This window comes from Glycine max, chromosome 1 (assembly GCF_000004515.6).
Source record: "Glycine max cultivar Williams 82 chromosome 1, Glycine_max_v4.0, whole genome shotgun sequence".
In the NCBI taxonomy this organism is placed as follows: domain Eukaryota; kingdom Viridiplantae; phylum Streptophyta; class Magnoliopsida; order Fabales; family Fabaceae; genus Glycine; species Glycine max.
Genome location: NC_016088.4, coordinates 55336452 through 55348554, shown reverse-complemented (window position 1 = coordinate 55348554; position 12103 = coordinate 55336452). Strand labels below are relative to the sequence as shown.

Here is a 12103-nt window from a genome sequence, read left to right as displayed (position 1 = left end):
TTGTTCCATTATAACGCCTTTAGTGTAGCCTTTGTATAACGAACATGAACCATTAGCATTTGTTATTTATGTTCAAGTTTGCATACCAGGACTGGTCTTCTCTTACTTTTGGCTTCTTTTCATATTGCTTTACCTTCTAATGCTATGGAATGATTTTTCTACAACACCGGGCTTGGTGAGGGGGTAAGAAAATAGAATGTGTTTGGCTAATTTTGTGCTCTCCGTTGTGTGGAGTGTGGTCCTTTGTGGCTACATGATAATGAAATAGTGTAAAAAATGGATGGATTTGATTCAAGATCAATATGTCTTAGTTCTCTTCGATCGCCTAAAATTTGTTGAATTAACTAGCATATTTATTATTTGTATTAATCTACGAGACCATATAAATCCATGTGCTTAGGATTATCTGTGAATTCCATTAAAATGTAAAAGGCTTGGAGGCCTTATACATTCTTTCAATAAATTTTGCCTTGTAAGAAATTGAAGGAAGAATTGTGTATCATTGGTTTTGTATTTTTAATTGTGAATTGCTAATAGTGTATTAGTGTGATATCAAAATTATAAATCCACACACAAACTTAAAATTTTATAAATGATTTTTTTACGAACTCATTATTTCTCCCGACAAACGTTCAAAAAATTTGTAACTTTTATAGTAGGGTAATACTACTAGTACTAAATATCTATTTTATTTTTGGTGGATTGGGGAAATATGAAAATAATTTAGAAATAGATAGATATAATGAGAAAAAAATAAAGAGGAGTAAAATGAAAGAATTTTATAATAAGGTTTTTAGTTTAACCCGTGTTAACGAACACCCAGACTCTTTCCATATACTACTACTACTCTCTCTCTCTATAAATATCGTGCAGACAGTGATATCTTCACCTCTCATTGTTGTTCTTCTCTTTCTTTTATTGCTTCCTTTCCCATTCTTCATCTTCTTCTCTCTGAACCGTACTCAAACTCACTTTCCCACTTATTTATACAATGTCGGCTTACAAAGACCAGGATCCCCGTCTTCATGGCATCAAAACTAAGATTCGTGTCGTCCCCAATTTCCCCAAATCCGGTTCCTTTTTCTCCCTTTCCCTTTTAATCTTCTGTTTTCTTTAATGTTTTGTTTTTAGACTAAGAAACCAACCCGCGAGGCTTTGAATTCATGTTTTGTTTGACTTCCGTTTCCAATTTCCAGAAAGTCTTCTTCGGAGGTTTCTTTTTCTTTTTTTTTCATTTTCACTTTAGCTTGGTAGCTAATGTTTTTTATTTTATTTTTTGCAACGGCAGGTCTTATGTTCCTAGACATTACTACTCTATTGCTTGATCCCAAAGCATTTAAGGACTCAATAGATTTGTTCGTGGAGCGGTACAAGGGCAAAAACATTTCTGTTGTTGCAGGTAAAAAAACACTAAGGAAAAAACCGTTACTGTTGCTGTTTTTTTTCTAGCATAACAATAAAAAGGATATGAACATTGAACAAGTTGATTTTTTTTTTTTATGAATGTTACTGTGTTGTTAGCTTGAAGAAGGTGGTGGGGTCCACGGTGACGAGAAAGTTGGGGAGAGTATGCAGTAATACTCTATATTACATAAATTTCTGGTTGTCTTTTTAAAGGACACTATGGAATGGAAGTCACTGTGGGTTTTGGGAGTGATTTTTGGTTTGACTGTGTGGCCTTGTTAGTGGGTTGTACCATTGATTGCCATTCTGAAATCTCAAGTTCTCTTGTTCGTGGACATGTGCCTGGATCCAATTTGCATGGAACAGTACCACCATTGGTGATCGCTTCCAATTTGTGCAAAGTGGACCCGCATGACGCATGTTTCAACTCCTCCCGTTTTCCCTTTTTTTTTTCTCTCTATGATTTGTGGGTTCCTCCATTTCACTGTTGTTTTTATTTATTTACTTTTTTGGCCATTCCTGTGTCACTATCTTGTTCCTTTCCAAGTTACTAAACTCCTGGTGAAACTTAAATGTCACTAGTAGCTGCAAGGGGACGAGCTACTACTACTAGTTTTGTACTATACACTGTGCATCGTGCTTGTTTTTTTTGCTTTTATACCATCTCTCTGTGTGTGTCGTCTTTTTGTAGCTTTTTTCTGCTTTTAACCTTATTCCCCTCGACATGACGGGATATGCTGGAGGGTTTAGTGTGATATGTTGCGGAGGATATGGCATGGAAGCCATGAAACTGGAGCTATCATGAGATGAGTTCTGTCTAATTTGGTATTTTGGATGTTGTTGTAACTTGTAATGCATACAGTATTTTTTTTTTGTTTCCCTGTCCATTAAACAGATGTTAGATTAGAGGCCCCATTTTACACTTGTACAATTTAAGGTTAAATTTAGATGTGAATTGCTGGTAGGTCCTTTGCACCGGTTTTAGTTCTTTATGTATGATTAGAAAATGAAACAGAACACAATCGGGTTGGGTGTGACTTGTCTTTTTGCATGTGCATTAGGATTTGTCTGCGTGTGCTTATTTGGGTTTTTTTGCCGATATATATATATATATATATATATATATATATATATATATATATATATATATATATATATATATATAATATCTTTTGTGAGACTTTCCCAGGAAGCTTCTCTTCAATTATAGAGTCCAGTATGAGATGTAGAATTTGTCCTTGTGTATAATAATTAACCTGTATTACCAATCGGCATTATTGCTGATTTGCTACTGATTGATAGGTCCTTTGCCAATTGGCATTATAACATTTTAAATCTGTTGCCATTTTTGGACTTTTCGGCGTCTGGTTCTCTGTTTACATCTATACGAGGATAGGGTATTTCTGATGAGTCCCTCCACTGTTCTTTTTTTTTTATGTGTGTGGGGGAGGGAGGGTTGAAGTTGTAAGCTTGATGATTAAGCTTGCATTTTCTTTTACTAGACATGGCTTTAGTTAGTTCTATCATAGGCAACCTATGTCTTATGCCAACATGTTTTGGTCTCCCGCCTATTACTAATTTTCAATCTACATCCACTTGTTTGTTTCTTCTCATTCACTTTTATTTATATATCCTTATTAGTGGCACTGTCGGGTTTACATTAGTTTTTTTTGGTCAATTTCTTACATGCATGGTGGTTACAGTCCCTATGCATTATGTATCATTTAAAAAAAATCATATTGTTTAATGACAAATTATGTAGATGATGGCACTAATATTTAAAATTCCCTCAAACCACTTGGAAGTAAATTACAAACAGGAATGGTAAAAAGTAGAAAGGTTTATTTCATTTTACCCTTTCTTTTCGTAGCAAGTAGTAGCACACTATCACTAATAAACGGTTCCTTCATGGTGTTGAACTACATGTCATCTACAGACTGCAGTAGGACATGTATTATTACTGTCCATAATCTTTTGTTCTGATAAATAATTTCTCTTGTGTAGGAATTGAAGCTCGAGGTTTTATTTTTGGTCCCCCCATTGCGCTGGCTATAGGAGCAAAGTTTGTACCATTGAGGAAACCAAAGAAGTTGCCTGGTATAATTTGACACCTTTTTTTTAAAAAAAAAAATACTTTCATTAATGTACTGATTTTATCACTCTTTTAATATTTCGAATCATATGTTGTCGGTAGAAGGGGTTACCTTTCATTAATGCTCAAAATTTTAACATTCCTCAATTGATTCATCTTCAATTCATGGTTCCACACACCTGTGTAGCATATCCAAATGTGCAGTGTATTTAAGAAAGCATTTCTTGATAATTGGTCTTTGTTTTTTGTGTTTCAACCTTACAAATCTAGGCGGTACAAAGTCTAGAGTTTTGCAATTTCTGTTTATCTAAATCTGTGATGTTACCTCCTGATATACAGAGAATCATTATGATATTTTCCCACTACAAAGTGCAGTCTTTGAATACAATTATCTCCTACTTTTCATGCACTTGTAATTTTCCCTCCTGGTTCATCTATTAATTGGAGTGTTCATTGTTGCCTTTCGCTATGTATTTTGAAATTTGAATAAATAAACCATGAAATAGTATTAATGATAACTTACTCTCGCTTTATCAAGTTGGTTTAAACTTTGGTTAAAACTGTTACTTGTTAGTGACTGTAACAACATACTTTTTTCTTATTTTCTTGTAACAAAAGCTTACCTCAATGCCAGGAAAAGTTATTTCTCAAGAATATATTCTGGAATATGGAAGGGACTGTCTTGAGATGCATGTTGGAGCTGTTGATGATTTGATTGCAACTGGCGGAACACTCTGTGCCGCTATGGACTTGTTAGGTAAGTCCCTATGAGCAAATCGGGACTTTTACCAAAAGGTGAATTTTTATTTTTTTTTCCATTTGGGATCGATTTCAATGTCAAATTATTATTGAATATAGGATAAGTCATAACATAGAGTTAAAAGTTATAACCTCTCTTATGATTTTTTTTTTTTTTTACTGAAGTCATAAAATTAATTTGTTTTTTTAAATCTTATAGCTTTAAAATTAATTTGTTTTTTTAAATCTTATAACTTTAAAGTTTTTCTTTTAGAATTTTTCATTTATTTATTTAATTATTTGAATATTATTTTATTTAATATATTTTGTATATTTAAAATTTAGATAATTTTTTAATAACGTTATTGAATTTCATTTGTTTTGCTAATGAAATAAAAAAACTAACATAATGTTATTTAATATATTTTTTTTAATATTTGTTTTATTTTAAATACTTAAATTTTTAAAAAATTAAATTTTAAAACAAATATTAAAATATTTTCTTACTAATATTAATTTATACTTTATGAAATAATATTATTTATTTTGTATAAAAAAATTTATTATTAACAACATCTAATAATTTAGTAATAAAAGTAATTGTTAAATTAAAAATAACATAATATATTAATATAAAATCAAAAAATTAAAGAAAAATATAAAAAGTAGAAATTATATTATATTTATTTAATAATTAAATAAATAAAATTATTTACAATTTTAAAAAAATGAAGTCAAAACAAGAGAAAATAAAAAAAATCCTAAAGAAAAAACTTTTAAAGTAAAAAAAATTTATGACTTCTAAGTCGCAAGATTTTATATATATATATATATATATATCTTTGAAGTTGTATAACTTCAATTTAAAAAATAATAAATCGTAAGTCGTAAAGACTTATTCTATTTTAGGTAATAGATTGAAATCGATCACAAAGGAAAAAAAAAATGAAAGTCCCGAGCAAATCCCGTCATAAATGAACATTTATTGTATCATTAATGGATATTTATTCTGTCAGAATATGACATTGTTTTATATGTGGATGATCCATTAATTTGTTCAACTCTTTTATTGAAGGGTGCTCAGGCCCCGAAATCTTTTTCTGTTCATTTGTTCACAAGTCTAGCTCTTGTCAGCAGGGATTAGTTTCCCTGAGGGTATACTACAGGCATGCGAATTTGGATTAGTAGGCTATTATTTCAGGACCTATGGCGTGTATTTTAATAGTACTATAAGTTTAATTTTAGTGTGCATTACATTCATGACTCATGCTTTTACTCCAATCGTTCTTGTATTAAAGAGGTTGAATTCCTTGTTATTTGCTGGTTCATTTTATTTACTATTATAATTTTTTTCCTCGGATAAGTAAATAGTAGTGATGTTCTTTTAGTGAATATTACTCATGAATATGCATGAGCGAGGGTCCTTCGTAGACCACAGTAAGCTGTTTCTTTGGATCACGGATTCATTTTTAACTGCACTTCTGCTAACATACCTCAGTTTTAATATCTTTATTACCCCCCTGTTTATGTCATTTTTGGATTTTGATTATATTGATGTCTTTGCTTGCTTGCTGTCATTTAGAACGTGTGGGAGCAGAAGTAGTGGAGTGTGCATGTGTAATTGAATTACCAGAATTGAAGGTATGTATACTTTGGATTTTCTAAATATTCTGTTTGGGGATGGATCCTCTCAACTACATGTCAGGTCATGTTCAAATCTTGTATCAGTATCTCTCCTAATAAATATCAGATAGAACTCACTCACCTATTGGAGAGAGATAGACACAACATTTGAATATGACCTTCTGTTTTTCATAGACTACTCGTTGCTAGCTGCAAGCCTACTTTGAGATGGTAGGTTTGATTTCCATTTAATTTTGTAGATAACACAAATATCTGATGTACTTTATTTTAATTTTTTAAATCGTGTATTAATTCATCGATTGCCTATGAACTATGGTTTTTCTTCCTTGATATATGTTGCAAAGTGTTTCCTAATTTTTATTCACCTAGTATTATTAAGCCAAGGTATTTTTAGAAGTGTTTGTGTGTGTGGAGTGATGCTTGTTATATTAATGACGTTTTGCGAATACATGACAGGGTCGTGAACGTTTGAACGGGAAGCCCTTGTGCGTGTTGGTGGAATATGTGGATATATGATTATGAAGAAGTGGGCAAAAGAATATTAAGATGTAGATTTGGGAGATGATGTGTCTTTCAGTGGGTGCTTTCCCATTCTGATTACAATTCTAGCTTGTAGTAGGAACGATCAAATCAAATTAATGCATTTGTATGACCCACTCTTTGGGCTCATCTTCTCATCTCTTTTTCGAATAAAATTATATCTTTGGCTACAAGATATACTTATAGATATTTTGCATGACGGTAACCAATATGGACACCAGAACGCCCTGTAACACCTTCCATTCCTAGCTTTTTCTGAATTGATTTTCACAACTAAACTGGTTGTCAGGATTTTATAAGGTAAATAATCAAATATGAAAGATGAAAAATTTAAATTTAGTTATAAATAATTTATTGATAAATTAATTCTTAAATTTTAGAATTTTATGTTAAATTAATTTTTGAAAAATATAAATTTAATCTTTAAATATGTAAAAAAAATTATAAATTAATCTTACTTTTATTATTTTTAAATTTTATAATTTAATGTCAAATTGATTTTTAAAAAAATATAATTTATAGTTAAATTAGTTTTTAAATATTATTATATAATAAAAATAATTTTATAAATTTAATGATATAATTAATTTTTCATATTTTTTAATATTTAAGAAATAAATTTGTATTTTTTATTTTTTTAAAATTAATTTGTCATTATATCAGATTTTAATTGACAAATTTGACTATTTGTTCATATTTTATAACACGTGGGTGTTGCTACCTATTAGCGTGGTGTCATTTTGGGTCCAAGTCGTTTTGCGTATTGTAGTTTATGCCAAAATGTCACCTTAAACTAAGATCTGGGTTTTTAGCCGCTTGAGGAAACTTGAGAGATATCTTGGAATTTCATTGATGAATCAGAAGTTTTAGTTAGCGTGGTTATAAAAAAATATAATTTTAATAATATATTCAGTTTTATTATTTCACTTAAATAAACCTATGAAGTTATAACTATAATTATATTTTAACTTTTAATAAAGGTATCTTGTATAAAAAATATTTTATGGGAGTAGCATATTGTGTTTTATTTCTTTTGTGAGTAGCATGGGAGTAGCATATTGTGTTTTATTTCTTGTATAAAAAATAATTTTTCGTCTACGAGAGACTTGAATCTAATAAAGAAATTTAACGCCTTTTGTGTTTTATTTCTTTTTTTGCTGGAAAGGCAAAGCATAAAACTTTCAACTACTATCTTAATAATTTCTTCAATTCAACAGAAGCTAGCAAAATTATTAATTGTCTCTAAAATGTATAATTAAAGACGTATTCATTGTCAGATTTCACTAAATTAACTTAAACAATATATAACTTCAATTTCGGTACAAAGTCAGTTTTGGACGTATTTCCTCCTTTTCATCCACCAGAAAACATTTGCTTCGCTGGGTAAAGGGGTGCCTCACGAATCACGAATCACGATTCATGATTCATGTCATGAATGTGAATTGACGCATTGAAGATTTTTCAACAGCGACAACCCGTTTTTCCAACTGAATCTCGCAATTAAAAATGACAGCTACGAATTCGGCGAAAAGAGGAAGAAATTAAATTAGTTAGTTAAAACGACTTATTACCAAATAATAAATAATTATTCTACTTTACAACTTGAAAGCGTCGAAGCAAACAAATGGCAGTGGTTCTTTTCGTAAGCATTTGTATTTCAGCGGTAGTAACTAACTTACTAGTACATGTTTTTACAACCATATAGTATTTAATTTTCTCAACAAATGTAAAGTACTCTCTCATGAACATTTAAAGTATTGCCTAGGCAAAAATGTTTAGCCAATAAAAGTAACATTCTCCAGAATCAATAATCCTACTACTTCACTCTTACGCTCTAACTGAAGCCAAACATGATAAAGTGAAAATAAAATACAAATATGTTTCATAATACGTTCTGCACCTAAAAATGGAGTGCAGGAAAAGTATTAGCCAAATCGGAAATATGTAAAGAAATATTGCGTCGTCGATAAATGCAAGAAAAGAAGTAGGCTAAGTTCAATACCTCAACAAGCAACATACATACATCCCAAATGAAAATAAATCAAGAAAAAGTGTTTATAAAAAAGAAGATTAAGAGGACAAACTGTAATAGGTATTTTTACAATTTATAAATGATAAGAAAACAGGGCAACACAGCACGCGAGTCAAACACTAATAACTCGCCCTTGTCCCCACTGACCGAGTCGAACCCAACTCGCCCATCCAACAACGATTCCATAAACCCGATTTGCTTCGAGACCCGACCCGCTATGACACGACACACCAGCATGGCCCTTCTGCCCCTGCCTCCGCCGGAGCTTTCATGTGCACCGCCGCTGCCGGAGAATGTGCAGATCGCCGCCTCTTTGCCGCCGGGGAAGGACAATGCGCAAGCGCCGCCGTAGGGAGCGCCGCCGGAGGTAGGACCCAAGCAGTGAAACCTCATGACCTCATTCCCATCCGCACGGCATCGCGCATTCTCCTCATAGTCATGGGCCGGGCCTGTTTCGGCCCGACCCTTGACGGCCTCGCGAAACTCCTCGAAGCGGGAGACGGTTCGTGGGCCGTTGTGGACTTTAAAAATCATCTCGACCAGGCCCGAGAAGGGCTTTGGCCCCCAGCTGGTGTGGAAGATAATCTCCACGACGTTCCGCGAAGGGTGGCCCTCGGTGAGTTCGGTGAGAGAAGGGAAGCGAGGGTCGGCGTGGCGCGTGGCGGTGGCTGTCACGCTCATGGAGCGGTTGATAGTGGTTTCGAAGTCGGGCTTGGCGGCGGATGAAGGGTATCTGGAGCTGGGGTGTTTCTGGAGAGGCTTGGACTTGGGCTTGGTCTTGGGCCTGGGCCTGGGCTTGGTTGTGTCGACGACTACGTCTCTGATGTTCTGAACGGTGTTTCTGCAGCTGGAACTGGGATGGTATACGTCTTGGTATGCTCTGGACTTGCATTGCAATGACTTAACCCACCCACTCGCCATTACCTGAACGAGAAGAACAAGTAATAATATTTCTGACTCTTATCTTATTCAACTTCTAACAAATGGGGTCTCATCTTCTTCTTCTTGGAATCAATCAGAGGAGAAGTGGAACAGACATGGCGCCATAATAAATGGATTTTACTTCCCTACTTGAAATCTCGCTTCTGCCCTTCTGAATTTCTTCCAATTACCCACGTGCCCTCGTAAAACAACAAATTCCATTAATTCCCAAAACAAAAAACGTGAATCCATTCCTGTCCACGCGCGGTAAGTAATTCAAGAAGGAGACTCATTTTCGCTACTGCCACAGTATTCACTATCCAACATTTCAAACTTCTAAACTAAATGACTTTGATTTTCAAAATTAATTTTTAATATAGTATATTAAAATTCGACAATTATACCATGCATACTATTTTATTAGAATTATATAATATTGTTAGATAATACAGCACTGTAAAGTATATGAAATATCAAAATAATAAATTGGAGGAATATAAATGAACTAAAATATTATAAAAAATAAATTAATGAAACGATTGAATTTATTGTTTTTTAAAACCATGTATTATGAATTTAAATGCTAGGTAAAAAAATAATAGGGATATATTTTGTAATTTTTAAATTATTTTAAAAATCAAAAACTAGTTTTTTTATGTAAACTTGATAAAAAAAAACATTGTTCTATTCTTTTTAAGTGGTATACCTAATACAAATACATAAAAATAATTTGGTATAAATAAACACTATACCGTCTATACAAAAATATTCATTCTAAATAAATAAAAAGGAATATATAAATACTCATTCATAAATAAATAAATAAATTTAAAAAATATTTTTAACAAAGTATCAACTCCTGCGTAATATAAACTAAATTTGAGAGTTATAAGTGAAAACTGCCGCATTTTGATTGCTTGATTTGGGATGTGGTAGAAAAGTTGGACATCCATCAAGTGCTTTCATACATAATTTGCCTTTGGGTAATTCGAAAGGATTATAAATCAATTTGTTTCATGGGTCAGCATCATCAGGACTGAAGACTACTATGATTTATTGTGGGAGTCAAGACTCTGAAAAAGCTAAGCCTTGTAGCCTGTGGCTTTTATGGGTGTCAGCTTAAAAACTATAATAAATAAGCAAATGTTAACTGGTATAAGTGTATTTTTATTTTTTAAGGTAATTATCAAAGAATTAAAAAAACAAAGGTGTTTTTTATTAAAAAAATTATCAATGTATTTTTAATGTGGCCAGTTCTTAAATAAACAGCATTTGGTTTATTTTATCTTCTCCTTAAAAATAAAAATTGAACTAATAAATAATTCTCTAAAAAATTAAAAATGATTTTTTTAATATAAAAAGTTGAAATAATAGTTTTCTTTAGAAAAAGTTAGCTTAAATGACCTTTGAAAAATTGGCTTTTTTTTCTTGCTTTGACTCTCTTGGATTGCTTGTGCGCTCATCTCTCCTTTGCTCAGTCTCTCCCTATACTCTCTGCTCGTTTTCACATGTGACTATCTTTAGCTTTAGCAATTCAACAATGGAAAATAAAAAATATACTTTATAGGAATTATAAAATAATTTATAAAAAATATTATTAATTTCTTTTAAATGGTATCTTATATTAAAAATTAGAAGAACTAATTTAATAAATTAACTTAATCACTATCAGTTACGATCAACTAACTTTCAACAATTAACTTGTTTTAAAAGTTTTAGTTAATTTTTTCCATTTTTACCTAACTTTTATGTTACTTTTGTCGGATATAACCTAAATCTTTTTCTCTTCTTCTTGTTCTCTCACCCCCTCCCCCCAAAAGAATAGGAATAATAAGACTATATATTCAAGAAGTTTGTTAACAATATCCTACGAAATTAATAATCAAAATTTCTATTAAAAAGTGTATTAAAAGTATCACTATAAACAGTTTACTTTCAATTTTTAAACTGGATTTTTAATAAATATTTTTTAGTTTTTGCCTTTAAAAAAAATCTTAACTAAATTTCTTAGAACACTAGTTAGCACTTCCCATGTTCAATTCATATGCGTTTCTTGTTTTTTACAATAACCCCACTCATATTCAGATGGTGGTGAGTACGTAGCTAGCTGATCAAGTCATATTCTAAAAAAAGCTTTGGCCTTCTAACTAAGAATGCTTGGTGGCATTGTTGCTTCTTGAAATCAAAGCGACCATTACTCAGCTGCAGTGTTGGGTCGTCAATTTGAATATTCAATACAACACTAGACTATAAAGTCTAAGTGAAAGGAAGGAAGTTAAATTATCGATTTTGACACTCGGGGTAGTTTCGTCAATGCAAACATGGTTTTCCCTTCTCTTCATTTGGTAACTTTTTTAATAAAAAAAAAATGCAGAAGGTACTAACAGGTAGTGTGATGGTAGATAGATAGAAATTTAAAAAGAACATGTCATGGGAGTTTGGAGTGGAATAGTTGGTGTGGAGAAGGAGAATAGAAGAATGGAAACTGGCAGAGTTTTGAGGGAGAAAGCATCTAAAAAAGCACTGAAATTTAAACTAATAAAACGACAAGTTCTCTTCCATTGTTGCTTATAATCATATTTAGCTATTCATGTATGGAATGCCTAACTTGCGCATTGTTTATTACTACTTTATTGATTACCTGCAGGGGCTACTCTATCTACCAAGTCGCTGTTCTGTTAGTAAAATATTGTGACAATGGCCTCTAGTTTCCTTTGTAGCAGACAATCGTA

The 12103-nt window shown here is 32.0% G+C and overlaps 2 protein-coding genes across 3 annotated transcripts; one reads left to right on the top strand and one right to left on the bottom strand.

Annotated features, from left to right (window-relative positions):
* The first annotated feature begins 853 nt into the window (after positions 1-853).
* Positions 854-6412, top strand: LOC100526858 (uncharacterized). Of its 2 annotated transcripts, none has more exons than XR_005890993.1 (6): positions 854-1073; positions 1289-1399; positions 3409-3501; positions 4131-4291; positions 5817-5875; positions 6335-6412. XR_005890993.1 is itself a non-coding variant. In NM_001248181.2 (6 exons), exons 1-6 carry the CDS (start codon positions 992-994, stop codon positions 6392-6394), a joined length of 528 nt encoding a protein of 175 aa, NP_001235110.1. In that variant the 5' UTR covers positions 888-991; the 3' UTR covers positions 6395-6400. The 2 variants fall into 2 exon arrangements, 1 of the variants encoding a protein (NP_001235110.1); NM_001248181.2 differs by having other exon boundaries at positions 888-1073; positions 4131-4253; positions 6335-6400.
* A 2043-nt stretch (positions 6413-8455) lies between these two features.
* On the bottom strand, positions 8456-9505 carry LOC100820460 (uncharacterized). The gene has a single exon (XM_003517381.5). The coding sequence runs from the start codon at positions 9369-9371 to the stop codon at positions 8517-8519; it is 855 nt and encodes a 284-aa protein (XP_003517429.1). The 5' UTR covers positions 9372-9505; the 3' UTR covers positions 8456-8516.
* Positions 9506-12103: the final 2598 nt, after the last annotated feature.